Source organism: Heterocephalus glaber, unplaced genomic scaffold (genome assembly GCF_053883595.1).
Source record: "Heterocephalus glaber isolate CG9 unplaced genomic scaffold, H.glaber_assembly_v1.0 deba00000470, whole genome shotgun sequence".
Lineage (NCBI taxonomy): Eukaryota > Metazoa > Chordata > Mammalia > Rodentia > Bathyergidae > Heterocephalus > Heterocephalus glaber.
The window spans coordinates 3,282,348-3,300,181 of NW_028258145.1; the positions used below are offsets into that span (position 1 = coordinate 3,282,348).

A 17,834-nucleotide genomic window follows, 5' to 3' on the forward strand; every position below is an offset into this window, starting at 1 on the left:
TGGTTTTTTTTATAAAATGGAGTACTACTCAGCCATAAAAAATGAGAAATTAGAGACATTTATAGCTAAGTGGATGCACATTGAGGCAATACTCTTAAGTGAAATAAATAGGACACACATGAATAAATTCCGAATAGTTTCTCTAGTGTGAGAAACTGAAAGTGTAAATAAGGACTAAATGTATAATAGGTAATGTGAAATAGGAAGAAAAGGGGCAAAGGGGAAGGAAGTGGGAGGGCTAGGGGAAAGGATAGAAGGGAATGGGATTCATATGAGAAAATGGAAAAATAGGAACAAAATCTTTGTAAATGGAAAGGAATGGAGGGGTTGAAGGGAGGGCTGGGCAAGGGTGAAAAACAAGAACCAAGAGAGACTATGTAAAGGTGCAAATTTCCAATGATGAATATCATTATGTTGTATACCTAAAATGTACCAATGATTAGAATGAATAATCGATAATGTAAATAGGAAGAAAAGGTCCAAAGGGGTAGGGGTAGTGGGAGGGGCAGGGGAAAGGAAAGAAGGGAAAGGAAAAATGATGAGAAATGGAAAAAATGGAAATAAAGTCTTTGTAAATAGGGAAGGGTGGAGGGGTTGAAGGGAGGGCTAGGAATGGGGAAAAAATAAGAACCAAGATGCATTATGTAAAGGTACAATTCCCACTGAGAAATGTAATTGTGTTGTATACCTACAATGTACCAATAAAAGAATTTTTAAAAAAAAGTATATTTGAAGCAAGGGAAAGTGTTTAGAGGTGGGGGGGGTTAATGATGCATTATCTTTTACTATAATACATATTTTTTATTTAAAAACATTCACCATATATTCTGATGTCCCTTTCTATATGCATAATTGTACATACGTAAATGTAAATCACCTCCTTAAAACTCAGTCATGAACAACCTGCATTTCCTTTTTTATAAGTGAAGAAACTGAAGGTAAATCACTTGTTGGGGGCCACAGAACTCTGTAGTTGCTGGGAGAGATGAACACAGGGAAGCTATATCCTACAGAAGAGCGTCACTGGTATGCCTGAGTTTAGGGGAGTTGTCACAAGGATTGCTTGGTGTGGGCTTTCCATCTCTCTAAATTAAGCAAGGAACACTTTTTGGGGATTGTCTCCTAGCTTGGTGAAGTATACATCTCCCAGAACCCTAGGTTAAAGAAGTGTGTGTGTGTGTGTGTGTGTGTGTGTGTGTGTGTACATGTGTAGCTTCTGACATGGATTTCTCATTCTCCCATTCTGCTCATGGGCTGGCATGGTGGTGTGGGGCACATGGGTGAGGGGCAAAGTGTGGGGTGAGGCCTAGAGGACAGACCTGGATCTGGACCAGATTTGTACTCTTTTTTTTTTTTTGGTTACGGGGATTGAACTTGGGACCTTGTGCTTGCAAGGCAGGCAGTGAAACCACTGAGCTAAATCCCCAGCCCCTGGACCAGCTTTGTAAAGTCAGGACAGTCTCATGTCCTTGGTGAGGAATGTGTTTCTCTGTTGAGATGAAGCCAGAGGAAGAACCAGTGGGGACTACGCCCTCCCTTCTGCCTCCTGTCCCAACTGAGGATGGATGTATTTGCACTGCAGAATTCTGGCACCACCTTGGAAAATGGTTCATAAGCTTCCTGCCCACAGAGGCTGTGCCAATACTTCTTTGTTTCTTGACTTGAAAATAACTGCTCTTAACCTGTATAATGTATTCATGGGCCCAGGGAATGCTTTTCTCTAAATCTGCAACCATATTCTTCTCATGCAGTACTGGAGACTGTATCCACTGTCTAGAGACACTTTTGGCACCAGGCCTAAAATATCTAATTGGCTGACTTTGCCTCCCAGGTCCTCACAAATCACTGAGCTATGCTGCAATTCTTCTTGCCCAGTTTTTAAAAGAAGCACTTTTGTAGAAAGTATATTGCTGGTGAGTCCAGTGAAAGGTTGGGATGTGGTAGGGAGATCAACCACAGCACCTCTATTTTGCAGATTGAATCCATTTACTACTTTGTGGTGGGGGAAGTTCCTGAGGAATCCAAGGAGCTTCTCCTTAAGAGGGCTTTGGAGATCCCATGTCTGGTTCACACAGTGTCCTTCAATGCCAGAGGAGAAGGCACCATAGCTTTCCTAAAGGACCTGAGTGCCAGGACCCACAGCAGGTAGGCAGAAAATGTGCTTTTGAGTGACAGTGGTGGATGGCCTGCGTATAAGAGCTCAACAGTGTGTCTTGGATTTTGTGTGGTCTTTTTGCCCAATCTGTTGCTATGTTCTTTCCCTCTTTCCAGTATAGTCTTTAGTCTCTATGTATCTTTATTTCTTTATCATATTAATCATATCTTTTTGCTTCCTGTATTTCTGATTCTTTGACATTTTGGAAGCCTGATGACTCTGGGGAGACTGCCTTCCCTATGATAGCTAATTCCTAGAGGTGGTAAAGGACAATCTGGGGGTGCACCTTTCATATGCAAACTAACTGATCCAGATCTCCACTCTCTTGGCTTTTAGGCTCAGGACCACTATCTTCTATCCTGATCACTCTAGGGCCAGGCACCAAACAAAGGGGCACAGCTCTAAATCCTTGAGCTCATTGAAATTATTCAAGTCAGCCAATTTTAAACCAGCTACTTTGTCTGCTGGGTCTTTCCCAGGGAAACCACAATAGAACCTCCTACCCATTGTTTCCCTTCAATATTCTGCCTCCTGACCAGTCCTGTCAGCCCCTCCTGGGAACTTAGTCTTCTTGGGTTGTGTGTCAGTCCACTTTCTGTCATTATAACAAATACCCTAGAGTAGATAATCAATTTATAACGAGAAAAGGCTTGTTTTGGCTCACAGTTTTGGAGAGTTCAGTTCATGGCTAATTAACCATATTGGTTTGGGCCTGTGGTGGCAGCACATCATGGAAGGAGCCATGGTGGAGCAAAACCACTCACCTCATGGCCAGAGAGCAAAAGAGAAGAGAAGGAGATTGGAATCCAACAATCTCCTTCAAGGGCACAACCCCAGTGACCTAAACACATCCCATTAGGCCCTGCCTCTTAAAGGTTCCACCACCTCCCAGTAGTGCCAAGCTGGAGACCAAGGCTTTAACGTAGGGGCCTTTGGGGGATATTCCAGGTACAAACCAGAGTGGTCTACCTTAATGAAATACCACAGACTGAGTGGATTAAACACAGAAATTTATTTCTCAAGCTCTGGAAGGTAGGAAGTTCAAGATCAAGGGTAATTTGGTTTCTAATGAAGGCTTTCTTTCTGGCTTAAAGACACCTGACTTCTTACTGTGTCCTCACATGATGATAGATAGACAGTGAGTTATCTAGGGTCTCTTCTTTTTCTTACAAGGTCACTTATCAGATCAGAGCCCCATTCTTATGATTTCATGTAATCTTTATTATCTCCTTATAGAACCTATCTCCAAATATGGTCATATGAATTGGGTGGGGAGGGAACATAGTTCAGTTCATAGCAGGAACTGAGACTGACAAATTATCTTTTCATTGGAGGTCATCTCCTGATTGGTTGGCCTCACTGCACCTAAATAATAATACATTTTAAAACATATGTCCTTTCCTTTACAGTGTGTGTGTGTGTGTGGGGGGTTCCCTGTGGAAGAAGACCACCTACTTCTGTGGTGACAAAGAGATTTATTGAGTCCTTTCCTAAGTTAGCCTGTCCGAAATTAGTACAATGTGTGCCCAGAGCACTTGTTCTCAAGTGTAGGAGCTCATCACAGCTGCCTGGGGAGCTAGTTAACCACACAGAAGCCTAGGATTGGCCTTGCAGGCTGATCCTACTTAGCAGAGGGGGCCTGAGAAGGTGCATTTTAACCAATCACTTTGCATAAGAACTGTTTAGGGAACTTGATGGCAGATCCTAGGGCCACAGGTTCAGAGATCCTGACTTTTAGGGTCTGAAGATGGTCAGAAGTCTTCATTTTTAACAAGACCTCTAGAGATTCAGAGATTCAGGCTCACTACTCTGGCTGCTCTTAAAGCACTTTGAAATCCTTTAGCAACAGGTATTTGACTTTGATTCTAGGTTTCTGAACACCCCAATTACAAAAGGGGCCTCTCTGCCCCATCTTCACTATGACAAACAGAAAAAGACAACTGGAGGGGGCCACCTCTCTTGCTTGTGCTGTACACTGTTCATCTGGACACTCTCCTTGAGCATGCTAGAGCCCAAGGAGTAATTTAGCATGGAAGAGCTGCAATTCAGCCACTGAGTTTTAGGCTGTGCACTGTGTGGAGCCAAGTTTTGCAGAAAAAGGCCAGGGGTGACTAGACTGCCTGTCCATGCTCTGGGTCCTCACAAGAAGTCTAACTCACAGCTTTTGGTGCTTCTTCCTGCTCCATTTCCAGTTCCAGGCATTTGCACATATCTGTTAATTACTCTCTACCAGCCTAATGTTGAGCATCCTTCATGTTCCAGATTCCATGCATTTGCAGAGCGAACAGAGTGCATAGAATTTCCCGCCTTCTCCACAAAGAATGATGACAGTGTGATTTCTTGGAATTCAAGGAAACTGAAAGGAAAACTCCCTCCAGGTACCTGGAATCCAAAAGGAGCAATGTAGTTTATATCCTTATAATTTCAGGTCATCTATATAAGTTAGGAAATAAAGCATCATGTCTTTTGTGTTATTTAGGTGGTACAAAGGTGTGGCTAATGGATGTTAGTGGTAAATTTGCCAGCCTAGCAGCCAGGCCTATTTATTGTCTAGGAAAATGCCCTCAGTGCCTGGGTTCACTGAGGCTGCAGGGGGATGCACTACAGCTCTCTGGAGTTTTCCCATCCTTCCTGTGATGTTGTGGATATAGTGAGTGGATAGACCTGCCTGTGGGAGGGCCCAGGCCATGATGGAAGCTGAATGAACCAACTTTTTCATTCAAAGATTGTTAGGTTGAAGAAATTCCGAAGTACCAAGGACAATGAATAGAAATTAATGAGAGAAACAGAAAAGGAAGCTGCTGTCCTATCATTTAGATGACATGGCACAATGACTGGGGAGAAATCTAAGAAAGCTCACCTCAGTGAGCCTCCACTCCCCTGTTTGTTTTCAGTTATCAATCAGACTTCAATCAGCTTCAGTATGAGGCAATCAATCTATCAGCTTCAATCAGTCAGCTTCATTATGAGGCAGGACTACTGAGGGATGGGGAGATGCTGCAACATGCAGTTCTCAAAAGATTCCTCAATTTGCATAATGGTGTTGCAAATGCTCCCGGGAGAAGGGCACTGGGACTATAAGTGGGAGGCAGTTGCATTATCTTTAGGTTGTCAGATGAAGATAATGGTTGGGGGTTGGGCCAGGGCACACAGCTTTGGCAGAATCCAGTTCTTAGCAGCCCAGAGCAGAGCAAAGGAGAGGTTCTATTAGAGCTTGTTGGACCACAGACTCCAGTGGTGATCACATTGACACCTTTGATCATGAAGTGGACATCTCTAGAAAATTTGAGCAGATGCCAAATGATAAGCCAGATTGATGGTAATTTAAGAAAAAAATTAATTCAGGATATATACCATGCCTATTGAAAGTAATTTACAAGATTAAGCCTAGGGGGCAATGAATTGATCAGGATAAAGAATGAAGTGTCACCAGATCCCAAGGCTTGCCTGTTACTGCAAACAGGGGTAAATTTCAGCCTATGTGTTCCATGGATTCTTAGTCTGTTTTCTGATGCTATAATGGAATACCCAATTTATAGGATTTATAAGGAACAGAGATTTATTTGACTCATAGTTCTGGAGGCTTGGAAGTCTGAGGGACAGTGCTACCATCAGGCAATGGCCTTCATGCTGTCTCACCCATGCAGGAAAGTGGACAGGCAGAAGAGGATAAAAGTGAGGGAGCAAGAGAAGGCTAAACTTGCTCTTACAACAAGCCCACTCTCTCAATAACCAACCCACATCTGTGGTACTGACAGCAATCCGTTCACGAGAGCAGAGGCCTATTGACCCATCACTTACTGGGTCCCATCCGCTAATATTTTTGAATTGGTGATTAAGTTTCCAAAACATGAACTTTGAGGGCCACATTCAAATTATATCACTTGGTAACTAAGTTATAAAAGAAAACATATCTGGTCACAGAGCTAACATTTTCCACCACTATCATCTTTCCAGCACTGTGAAACGTACAAATTAAATTACAGATGCAACATTTTCCATAGAATGAAATGTTGTGTGGCTTGCTACTCTAAATGAATTTCAGTGACCACATGTCCTGAATTGAGGGGTGCGATTGTCAAATCCTAAATATGCAATCTTATCTCCTCAATCCATCACAATGTTGCAGAAATACCAACATTTTGAAGCCTACATCTCCCACTCAGAAACTTCCCAGAAAGCTTTGAGAGACCATTTTGGTTTGGGAAATGTGTGGTTTCCAACTTTACCTAGGCTTTAGTGGTAGTGCTTTAACCTTTTCCTGATTGATTCCCTCTCTGCACTATCATATAATTACTTATCACTATCCATTTCTCAGGTCACTCTCTGATTTGAGATGGGGATGATTCCTTAGGAGATAATTTTACATCCCATTATATGGAACACAGATACTATCAGTGAGGAATTCGAGAAGCACTACTTAGAGAACACACTTGGAAATCTGAAAGAAATTTCCTGCTATTACTGACTTTTTTGCATTCTGGTTCATCAGCTTTCAGAGTAGGACTGACCCATGCATTTGGGGTCCATGCCCCATGCAAAAAAACCATGCAGTTATGATAAAGAATAGTTTAAAAAATTTTTTTTCTTAATTTTATTTTATTGGTACATTTTAGGTATACAATATAATGACATTCATCATTGGAAATTTGCACCTTTACATAATCTCTCTTGGTTCTTATTTTTCCCCCTTCCCCTGCCCCCCCTTCAACCCCTCCATCACTCCCTATTTATAAAAACTTTGCTTCCATTTTTTCATTTTCTCATATTAATTCCATTCCCTTCTTTCCTTTCCCCTACCCCTCCCACTTCCCCTTCCCCTTTGCCCCTTTTCTTCCTATTTCACATTATCTATTATACCTTTTAGTCCTTATTTACACTTTGAGTTTCTCACACTAGAGAAACTATTCAGTATTTACACAGATAAAGAATAGTTTTAGAATTATAATGAAATATACATAATATAAAATTTTCTATCTTAACCATTTTTCAATGTTCAGCTCAGAGGTGTTAAATATATTCACACTGTTCAGTCTTCAACACCATTCATCCCCAGAACTCTTTATCTTTCCAAACTAAATTTATCTATTCAATAATGACTTCCCATGTCCTGGTCTGTTTGTGATGCTGTAACAAAATGTATAAGGACTAGAAATTTATTTCTCACAGTTATAGAAACTGGCAAGTCCAAGATTAAGACACTGGATGATTCAGTGTCTGGTGAGGATCCAGTCTCTGCTTCCAAGACAGCACCTTGTTGCTACGTTCTTTGAAGGAGACAAATACTATTTTGTTATTAGGCAAACCAGATGGACGGTCCAAACAGTGAAAACTGGGAACTCCCTCAACCTCTTTTGTAAGATCACTGCGTTAGTCACTTTCCCATTGTTGGGACAAAGTACTTGTTATATAAAATTTAAGGAAGAGAGGTTTATTTTAACTTATGGTTTCAGGGGATTCAGTCCATGGTTATTTGGCTCCCAGGCAGAAATTGCATGGTGGAGAAAAGTTGTTCAACCCATGCCAATCCAGGAAGGAGAGAAAGAGAAAAGAACCAGGGACAATAATAGATTCTTTCAGGTCATGCCTTCTTCAACAGGGCCTTCCTTTCTAACAGCACCTTCAGTTATGAGCTCATCAATGGATTAACCCACTGATGAGTATAGTGCCTCCATGATCCAATTACCTTCCAAAGCCCCGCCTCTGAACACATGAGACTTTTGGGGATATTCCATATCTAAACTTAAAAAGCACTAATCAATACCCTTATTAATTACTTCTCCAAAGATCTCACTTTTTAATACCATCCTATTAATTATTAGGTCTCAATATGAATTTGGGGAGCCACATACATTTAAATCATAGAACCCTACTTGCCCTCCCACAGTGCATAACAACCATTCTACTTTCTGAACTTTTGAATGTAACTACACTAGGTACCCCATAATAAGTGGAATCATATAGCATCTGTCCTTCTATGACTAGCTTATTTCACCTAACATTGTCCTCATGAGTCATTTATAGCATGAGTCAGAATTTCCTTTCTGAGTAATATTATACATTATGTATATGCCACATTTTATTTAACTATTCATCCACCAGTGGACACTTGCATTGCTCCACCTTTTGGCTATTGTGAATAATTCAGCTATGATCTTGGCTGTGCAAATATCTTTCCGAGACCTTGCTTTCCATTATTTTGGATATATACCCATGAGTGGGAGAGATCATGTACAGTGATTCTATTTCTAATTTTTTTGAGGGACTATCATACTGTTCTCTGTAGTGGCTGTACCATTTTACATCTCCATGAACAGTGTACAGTTGTTCCACATCCTTGCCAACATTTTTTTATTTTCTATATTTTAACAGTAACTAAAGGTGATAAGATGATGTATTATTGTGCTTTGCTTTGCATTTCCCTAATGATTAATAATGTTGAGCATCATTTCATGTACTTGTGGAAATAAATATCTTTTGTGGTACTAGGGATGAAACCCAGGGAACTCTCTACCATCAAGTTATGTCCCCAGGCCTCCCTTTTAAAAAATTTTTAAGACAGGACCTCATTAATAGATTCATGGCAGGGGTATGATATGTATGCCTCACTGCTGGGTGACTCTGATTTGAATTGGATCATTCCTGCCAGCTTGAACCACTGGTGGTACATGCATGATTGTCCCATTGGGGGGCTTGTACTGCTTCTCAGGGGGTCTTTGACTACAATAATGCAAAGAAAGGTATTGAGTTAGCAGACCAGATGTCATCATATTACAGTTCCTCAATGAAAACATTAAACTGGTATAAAAAATTGTAATATAGCTAATTTGTGGTACAGCAGTTGTAAACATACATTATATACACCAGCAATGGAGTACTTGTAAGATTTCCATGTTAAAATTTAGAGAACTAATTATTGATAAACTAATTATTGATAAACTGATAATTTTGTTGATTATTGTAGTAATTTTAGTTGGTAAGTAGTATTAAATAATATTTATATTTGGGCAGCAATTATTCAATTTCAAGCAACTCACTAGATTTGGTCCTTTTTTATGCTGTCTTTTAAAAAAAATTAATTTTATTGATACATTTTAGGTATACAATGTAATGACATTTATCATTGGAAATTTGTAGATTTGGTCCTTTTATAGACTTTTAATTTTATTAATAAAAAGACCGATAAGTGATTAGATCTGTTTGTACCACCGTGGTTCAGGCTGGAAGGAACGTGTTAAGTTACCTAAGTAGGACTTACACTTATCAAGAATCCTCTTGGGCTGGGGATTTAACTCAGTGGTTCTGGTGCCTGCCTTGCAAGCAAAAGGTCCCGAGTTCGACCCCTGGTAGCAAAAAAAAAAAAAAAGACAATCTTCTTGCCTTAGCCTCCCAAAGTGCTGGGATTATAGGCATGTGCAACTATGCCCAACTTGAAATAAATAAAAATTTAACACAATATTTAAAAATTCAAAATTAATGCAGAAGTCCATAATAATCAAAATGAAGACCCAGTTCCCTTTTATCCTATAAAAAATTAACCCCAGCTCCCCACTGCTCCCTTGCCTGGCTTTGGGTGTGAGAATCTACTACAAATTCTGCCCCACCTCCTGGATTCCCCATGCAGCTTTCTTCCCAGGGTTTTCTACAAAGAACTGGAAGACAGTTCTCGCCTTTTGCCAGGAGCTCTCTTCCTCACTCCCAGGTCAAGGCAGTCTCTCTTATTTTTAAACCTTTTATTAGTGTGTGTTAATTATACATAATAGTGAGTTTCTACTTTGATCATTTTCATAGTCCTATTGCCCCTTCTCTCTCCCTGTAATCTCCCTCTTCTTGAATAGTCTCCTTTCTACATTCATGCCATCTCTTTTAATTTTCTTTTAAATTCCACATATGAGAGAAAACATGTGATATCTAATATTGAGTCTGGCTTAAGTCTTTGCTTAAACCAATGGTCTCCAGTTCCATACATTTGTTTTTTGCAAATGACATGATTTCATGCTTATTATGGCTGAGTAGTATTCCACTGTGTGTTTTGCCGTATTTTCTTCATTCATTTATCTGTTGACAGGCATCTAGGCTGTTTCCATAGCTTAGTTGTTATGAATTTCATTGTAATAAACATGGGTATGCATGCTAACTTAATTTCTTTTGGGAATATACTGAGGAGTGATAGAGTTGGATCAAATGATAATTCTATTTTTAGTTTTTGAGGAACCTCCATACTGATTTCCATAGTGGTTATACTAATTGACATTCTCAGTGACAATGTAGAAGGTTTCTTTTCCGCTCTGCTTCTTGCCAGCCTTTATTGTTTTGTTTTGTACTCCTGTTGATAGCCATTCTGACTGGGGTGAGATGGAATCTCTGTGTAGGTTTTTTTTTTGTACCAGAGATTGAACTTGGGACCTTGCACTTGCAAGGCAGGCAGTGGCACCGCTGAGCTAAATCCCTGGCCCTGTGTAGTTTTGATTTACAGTGCCCCAGTGGCTAAAGATATGGGATATTTTTTCATGGACTTCTTGGTGATTTGAGAAGTGTCTGTTCAATTTACCTTGTACAAAAATCAATTCAAAGTGCATCAAAGGCCTAGGTATAAGACATGAAACATGGGGGACAGAATTGAATAGGCAGGCAGGGAAAGACGTCCTGAATAGGATTCCAACAGCAGTCTCCTTTTAGTCTGGGAAAAAGTATCTCTAACCGCTGCTTTTTCAAAATTACTTGATTTGTAAGCCCTAACACTTCTTAGGGGGTTAGGCTTTAAAAAGGCTCGATCCCCGATATCAAAAAAAAAAAAAAAGGCAGAATGTGTTCCTGGCTACTTCATCTTTTCAACCCCGTCATGTAACTACTTTGGGGCTGTAATTAGTAGAGTCTAGACAAATCACTTGAATAACTTGACACAAATCCTGATTGGTACTTATTATTAAATAGATAAGTGTAGAAATCTGGATTTCTTTTAACAGGCTTGACAAATAAGTTGTCATAGTATCTGCAAATAAATGAATTATGTGTAAGTTATTACCACCTTTTCGACCTTTGATTTTGGAGTGATTTTTTACCTGAACTACTTCCTCTTGGGAAAAAAAAAGTAGTTGCAGTTTGAGGACAATTTTGTCTTTTTTCTTGCTACACTGCAAAGTCAAAAATAGATATATACAACCATTTATTTAATCTGTGTTTACTTTGGGTTGTTATAGATGCGTTACTTCCTTGGAGAAATTCCTCCCTCAATTTAGTTTTTCCCTATTTGTTTTTCTGGGGCTGTGTTTTTCCATGTTTTGCCACAGTTGGTATTTGCTGCTTAGAGTGGCTCGTTAAATAGTGCACTAAGTAGTTCTTACATTACTGCCTAAGAGCCCATCTTTTTTGGCTGTCAAAAACATGAAGACAGAGGACAGAAAGGAGACTGAGTTCAGAGTCCCTACTGAGCCAGCTGGCTTTCTTCTTATTATGAGTCCATGTTTGCAGTACATAATAATCACATTCTGTGTGGATAGTTGGTACATGGACATAACACATCTTAATTCTTTTTAGATCCCCTTCCCTTCCCTCCCTTCTCCCTCCATCTCTTCCTATTTGTTTTTTTTTTAAATTCTTTTTTTGGTACATTGTAGGTATACAACACACTTACATTTCTCATTGGGAATTGTACCTTTACATAATGCATCTTGGTTCTTATTTTTTCCCCATTCCTAGCCCTCCCTTCCCTATTTACAAAGACTTTATTTCCATTTTTTCCATTTCTCATCGTTTTTCCTTTCCCTTCTCTCCTTTCCTCTGCCCCTTCCACTACCCCTACCCCTTTGAACCTTTTCTTCCTATTTTGCATTATCGATTATTCATTCTAATCATTGGTACATTTTAGGTATACAATATAATGACATTCATCATTGGAAATTTGCACCTTTACGTAATCTCTCTTGGTTCCTATTTTTCACCATTGCCCAGCCCTCCCTTCAACCCCTCCATTCCTCCCTATTTACAAAGATTTTGTTCCTATTTTTCCGTTTTCTCATATTAATCTCATTCCCTTCTATCCTTTCCCCTAGCCCTCCCACTTCCTTCCCCTTTGCCCCTTTTCTTCCTATTTCACATTACCTATTATACATTTAGTCCTTATTTACACTTTCAGTTTCTCACACCAGAGAAACTATTCGGTATTTATACATGTGTGTCCTATTCATTTCACTTAAGTATTGCCTCAATGTACATCCAGTTAGCTATAAATGTCTCTACTTTCTCATTTTTTATGGCTGAGTAGTACTCCATTTTATTTAAAAAACCCCCACATTTTCTTTATCCAGTCTCCAGTTGATGGGCATTTGGGCTGTTTCCAAGTTTTAGCTATTACAAACTGTGCTGCTATGAACATGGGCGCACATATATCACTGTGGTATGATTCTTTTAATTCTTTGGGGAAGATCCCCAGCAGTGGAATAGTGGGGTCAAATGGGACTTCCAGTCCTAGTTCTTTGAGGTATCTCCATACTGATTTCCACAGTGCTGGCACCAGTCTACACTCCCACCAGCAGTGGAGCAGGGTTCCTCTTTCCCCACAGCCCCACCAGCATTTGTTATTGGTTGATTTCATGATAGCAGCCATTCTTTCTGGAGTGAGGTGGAATCTCAGCGTTGTTTTCATTTGCATCTCTCGAATGACCAGTAATGTTGAACATTTTTTCATGTATTTATTTTCTATTTCTACTTCTTTGTCTGAGAAATGTCTGTTCATTTCAGATGCCCATTTTTGGATTGGGTCTTTACATTTGGGAGGTCTGATCTTTTTAAGTTCTTTATAGATTTGAGATAGTAGACGTTTGTCTGAGGAAGAGCAGGTGAAGATTTTTTCCGACATTGTGGGTTGTCTCTTCACACTGTTGGTGGTTTCTCTTGCTGAGCAGAAGGCTTTTAATAAGAAGAGATCCCACTTGTTGATTGTTTGTGCTAGTTCACAGGCAACTGAGGTTTTGTTCATAAAATCTTTTCCTGCACCTATGTCTTCAAGGGTTCTACCTAACCTCTGTTCCAACTGGTTCAGAGTTTCTATTTTAATATTTAGATCTTTAATCCATTTTGATTTTAGTTTAGTGCATGGTGAGAGATATAGGTCTAGTTTTAATCTTTGGCAAGTTGAAGCCCAATTTTTCCAGCACCATTTATTAAAGAGGCTATCTTTCCTCCAGTGAGGGTGTTTGGCTCCTTTATCGAAGATGAGATGGTTGAGTGTGTCTGGTGTTGTTTCTGCATCTTCTAATCTGTTCCACTGGTCCTCAGGTGTGTTTCTTTGCCAGTACCATGCTGTTTTTATCACAGTAGCTTTGTAGTAGAGTTGCAGGTTGGGGATTGTGATACCCCCTGCCATGTCTCTGTTACCTAGAATTGCTTTTGCTATTCTGAGTCTCTTCTCGATCCAAATGAATTTTTGGATTGTTTTCTCAAGGACCCTGAAATATGCTGCTGGGATTTCAATTGGGATTGCATTGAATCTATAGAGCAGTTTTGGAAGTATGGCCATTTTCACTATATTAATCCTTCCTACCCAGGAGCAGGGGATATCTGTCCATTTTCTGATATCATCTTCAATCTCTCTTTTCAGAGTGCCATAGTTTTCAGAGAAGAGGTCTTTGATTTCTTTTGTTAGGATGATTCCTAGGTATTTCAGTTTTTTGGATGCTATTGTGAAAGGAATTATTTGCCCTATTTCTTTGTCAGTGAGTCTGTCATTGGTGTAGAGGAAAGCTATTGATTTTTGTGTGTTGACCTTGTAACCAGCTACTTGACTGAATTTGGTTATTAAGTCTAGAAGACTTTTGGTGGAGTTCTTGGGGTCTTCTATATAGAGTATCATGTCATCTGCAAAGAATGACAATTTGACTTCTTCATTTCCTATCTTTATTCCTTTTATTTCTCTCTCTTGTCTAATTGCCATGACTAATGTTTCCAAAACTATATTGAACAAGAGTGGTGATAGTGGACATCCTTGTCTTCTTCCTGATTGTAGTGTGAAGGATTTCAGTTTTGGACCATTTAGTATGATATTGGCTGTTGGTTTTTCATAGATGGCTTCTATCAGATTGAGGTAGAGACCATCTATTCCAATTTTTTGTAGGGTTTTTATGATAAATACATGTTGGATTTTGTCAAATACTTTTTCTGCATCTATGGAGACAATCATATGGTTTTTGTCCTTGGCTCTATTGATATAGTGTATTACATTGATTGATTGGCGTATATTAAACCATCCCTGCATCACTGGGTTGAACCCCACTTGATCAGGGTGTATGATCTTCTTCATGATCTTCTGCATTCTGTTTGCCATTATCTTATTAAGGATTTTTGCATCTATGTTCATTAGCGAGATTGGCCCATAGTTCTCCTTTTCGGTTGGGTCTTTCTCTGCTTTGGGGATGAAGGTGATGCTTGCTTCCAGGAATGAATTTGGGAGTATTGCTTCCCTTTCAATTTCATTGAAGAGTTTAAACAGTAGTGGCAGCAGTTCCTCTCTAAATGTCTTGTAGAATTCAGCAGTGAAGCCATCAGGGCCGGGGCTTTTCTTAGTTGATAAGTTTTTAATTACATTTTCATTTTCATTGGTTAATATTGGGTTGTTCAGAATTTTTAGATCTTCTTCATTCAACTTTGGTAATTCATATGTATCTAGGAATCTGTCCATTTCTTCTGTGTTGTCCATTTTATTGGAGTATAGGTTCTGGAAGTAGGTATTGATGATCCTCTGGATTTCTGCTGGGTCTATTATAATTTCACCCTTTTCATTCCTAATTGCATGGATTTGGGCCTTTTCTTTCCTTTTTCTGATAAGGTTGGGTAAGGGTTTGTCAATTTTGTTGGTTCTTTTGAAGAACCTACTCTTGGCTTCATTGATTTTTTGTATTGTTCTCTTAGTCTCCATTGCATTGATTTCTCCTCTGATCTTTATAATTTCCTCCCTTGTATGAGCTCTGGGGTTGTCCTGCTCTTCTTTTTCTAGAAGCTTGAGGTTCAGCATCAGGTTGTTTAATTGGGCTCCTTCTGTTTTCCTAATATGCATATTCACTGCTATGAATTTCCCTCATAAGACTGCTTTCATTGTGTCCCATAGATTCCGTTATGTTGTATTGTCATTGTCATTTAATTGTGGGAACTGTCTGATTTCTTCTTTAATTTCCTGTGTGACCCATTGGTTATTCAGAAGTGTGTTGTTCAATTTCCACGTGTTTATGAAATTTTCTGAGTTTCTTTTGCTATGGATCTCCAATTTCATCTCACTATGGTCTGATAATATACAGGGGATAACTTCAATTCCTTTGCACTTACTTAAACATGTTCTATGAGCTAGTATGTGGTCTATTTTGGAGAATGAGCCATGTGCAGCTGAGAACAATGTGTATTCTGATTTTGTGGGGTGGAAGACTCTGTAAACATCTGTTAAGTTCATTTGTTCAAGAGTTCGATTGAGTTCTAGTATTTCATTACTTATTTTTAGTATAGTTGATCTATCTATTTGTGACAGTGGGGTGTTGAGGTCCCCCACTACAATTGCATTGTGCATATATGACTTTTCATGTCCATTAGTATTTGTTTTATATAGTTGGGTGCACTAGTGTTTGGTGCATAGATATTTATGATTGTCATCTCTTCCTCTTGGATTCTTCCTTTACAAGGATGTAGTGTCCTTCTTTGTCTCTCTTAATCAGTGTTGGTTTGAAATCTACTTAATCTGCCAAGAGGATAGCTACTCCTGATTTTTTTCAGGTTCCAATCACATGGAGTATTGTTTTCCAACCTTTAACCTTCAGTCTAGAGTTTCCTTTTGAATTAAGTGTGTTTCATGTATGCAGCATATTGTTGGATTTTGCTTCTTGACCCATTCTGCCAGTCTATTTCTTTTGATTGGTGAATTGAGACCATTAACATTGATGGTTATAACGGAAATGTATTGACTTGTCATTGCCATGACTTTTTCTTTTTGTTGGGTTCTCCCCCTTTCCGTTTAATTTCTTGTCATGCCAGATGGGTTCATTCTGCTTTGCTTCCTGGGGTTGTGATCCTCAATGTCTGTTCCTAGGATACTGTGTAAAATTCTTTGGAGTGCTGGTTTGGTATTCACGAAGTTCCTGAGGTGCTCTTTGTCATGAAAGTATCTTATTTCTCCATCAATTTTGAAAGATTGTTTTGCAGGGTACATCAATCTGGGTTGGAGGCTGTTTTCTTTTAGGGCTTGGAATATGTCACTCCAAGCTCTTCTTGCCTTGATGGTTTGTGTTGAGAAGTCTGCTGTGATTCTGATGGGTTTTCCTTTGTATGTGATTTGTTTCTTTTCTCTGACTGCTTGGAGAACTTTGTTCTTCTGTTGAGTTTCTGGAATCTTAACAATTATATGCCTGTGTGTAGATTTTTTTTTTGATCAAGGCTATTTGGAGTCCTATATGCCTCACTTATCTGTATGTCAAGCTCTTTTCCTCTGCTTGGGAAGTTTTCTGCCGTTATTTCTGTGAAGAGTTTTTTTTTTTTTATGTCATCTGCACTCTCTCCTGTTTCTTCATTGACTCCAATCAGTCTTATGTTATCCTTCTTTGCATCATCTAGCAGCTGCCGGATTGATTTCTCATGTTCCCTTATAATTTTGAAGCAATTTTTCTTTTCCTGGTCACTAATTACAATCTTATCTTCTATATCTGAAATTCTGTCCTCACATTGGCTCATTCTGCTGTGTAGACTTCCAATGGAGTTTTTCATGTCCTAGAAATCTATTTGCATCTGTTTTATGAATTCCATTTGTTTCCTATGTTGGGATTCCATCATGTTCCTGAGCTCCTCTCTAGATTTATTAATCATGTCTTGCACTAGGGGCACAATTTATCCTGTTAACTGAGAAATTATTTCTGATTTCATTTTTTCCAGATCCCCTTTTGTTGCCAGTTCAGTGGGTCCAGGTGGTTGAGTATCAGAGTGTTCCATCTCATTTCCCTTTGTGGTTGCTGTTGGTGATCTGGAAGTCTGGTTTTGAGACTTATTTACGTGTTTTCTCATTTTGACTGGGGGGCGGGGGCTGTTGGCGCCTGCACGGATTACCGCCTCTGATCTGGGAGAGGTGGGACAGGGGCCAGGAGCAGAGGTAGGGATGGTGGCCCAAAAGGCCTTTCCTGTGGGCTGGTAGCAGCTGGAGAGATGGTGGCCAGGAAGCCCCTTCCTCTGGACCAGGAGCAGTGGGATGGCAACTCAGAAGCCCCTACCTCTGGGATGGGAGTGGTGGGAGGGATGGTGGCTGGAAAGCCCCTACCTCTGGGCCAGGAGCAGCGGGACTCAGTACCATTGTCTGGTGGTTCAGTGTCCTCTGTGTCTTTGTAGTGTGGAACTATGTGGCTGTACAGAGGAGCAGGGGGGGTTGTCCAGTGGATTGTTGCCAGGGCGCGGGCTGATTCGTTGTGTTCCACAGGACTCGGGACCTTGGTAGGGCGTGCGCACCCTATTTGGAAAAGATCTATCTCCCTATTTCCTATTATCTATCTACTATTTTGCTCTTTATTTGTACTTTAAAGTTCTCAGAGAAGCCTGTGTTATTCAAGCTTGTGTGTCTGATTTATTTAATTTAATACTATGGTCTCAAGGTGCATCTGTTTTCCCACAAATTTATCCTTCTTTATGGCAGAGCAGTGCCCCATGGTATATGAATGCC

The 17,834-nt window shown here is 39.7% G+C and overlaps 1 protein-coding gene across 1 annotated transcript in view; it reads left to right on the forward strand.

Moving 5' to 3' along the window:
* Vwa3b (von Willebrand factor A domain containing 3B) overlaps window positions 1-17,834 on the forward strand; it is a 315,053-nt gene that overhangs the window by 145,543 nt on the left and 151,676 nt on the right. Inside the window, 2 exon segments of the mRNA XM_087203240.1 lie at window positions 1,976-2,145; window positions 4,418-4,533. Of these exon segments, the coding sequence (XP_087059366.1) occupies window positions 1,976-2,145; window positions 4,418-4,533 (286 nt within the window).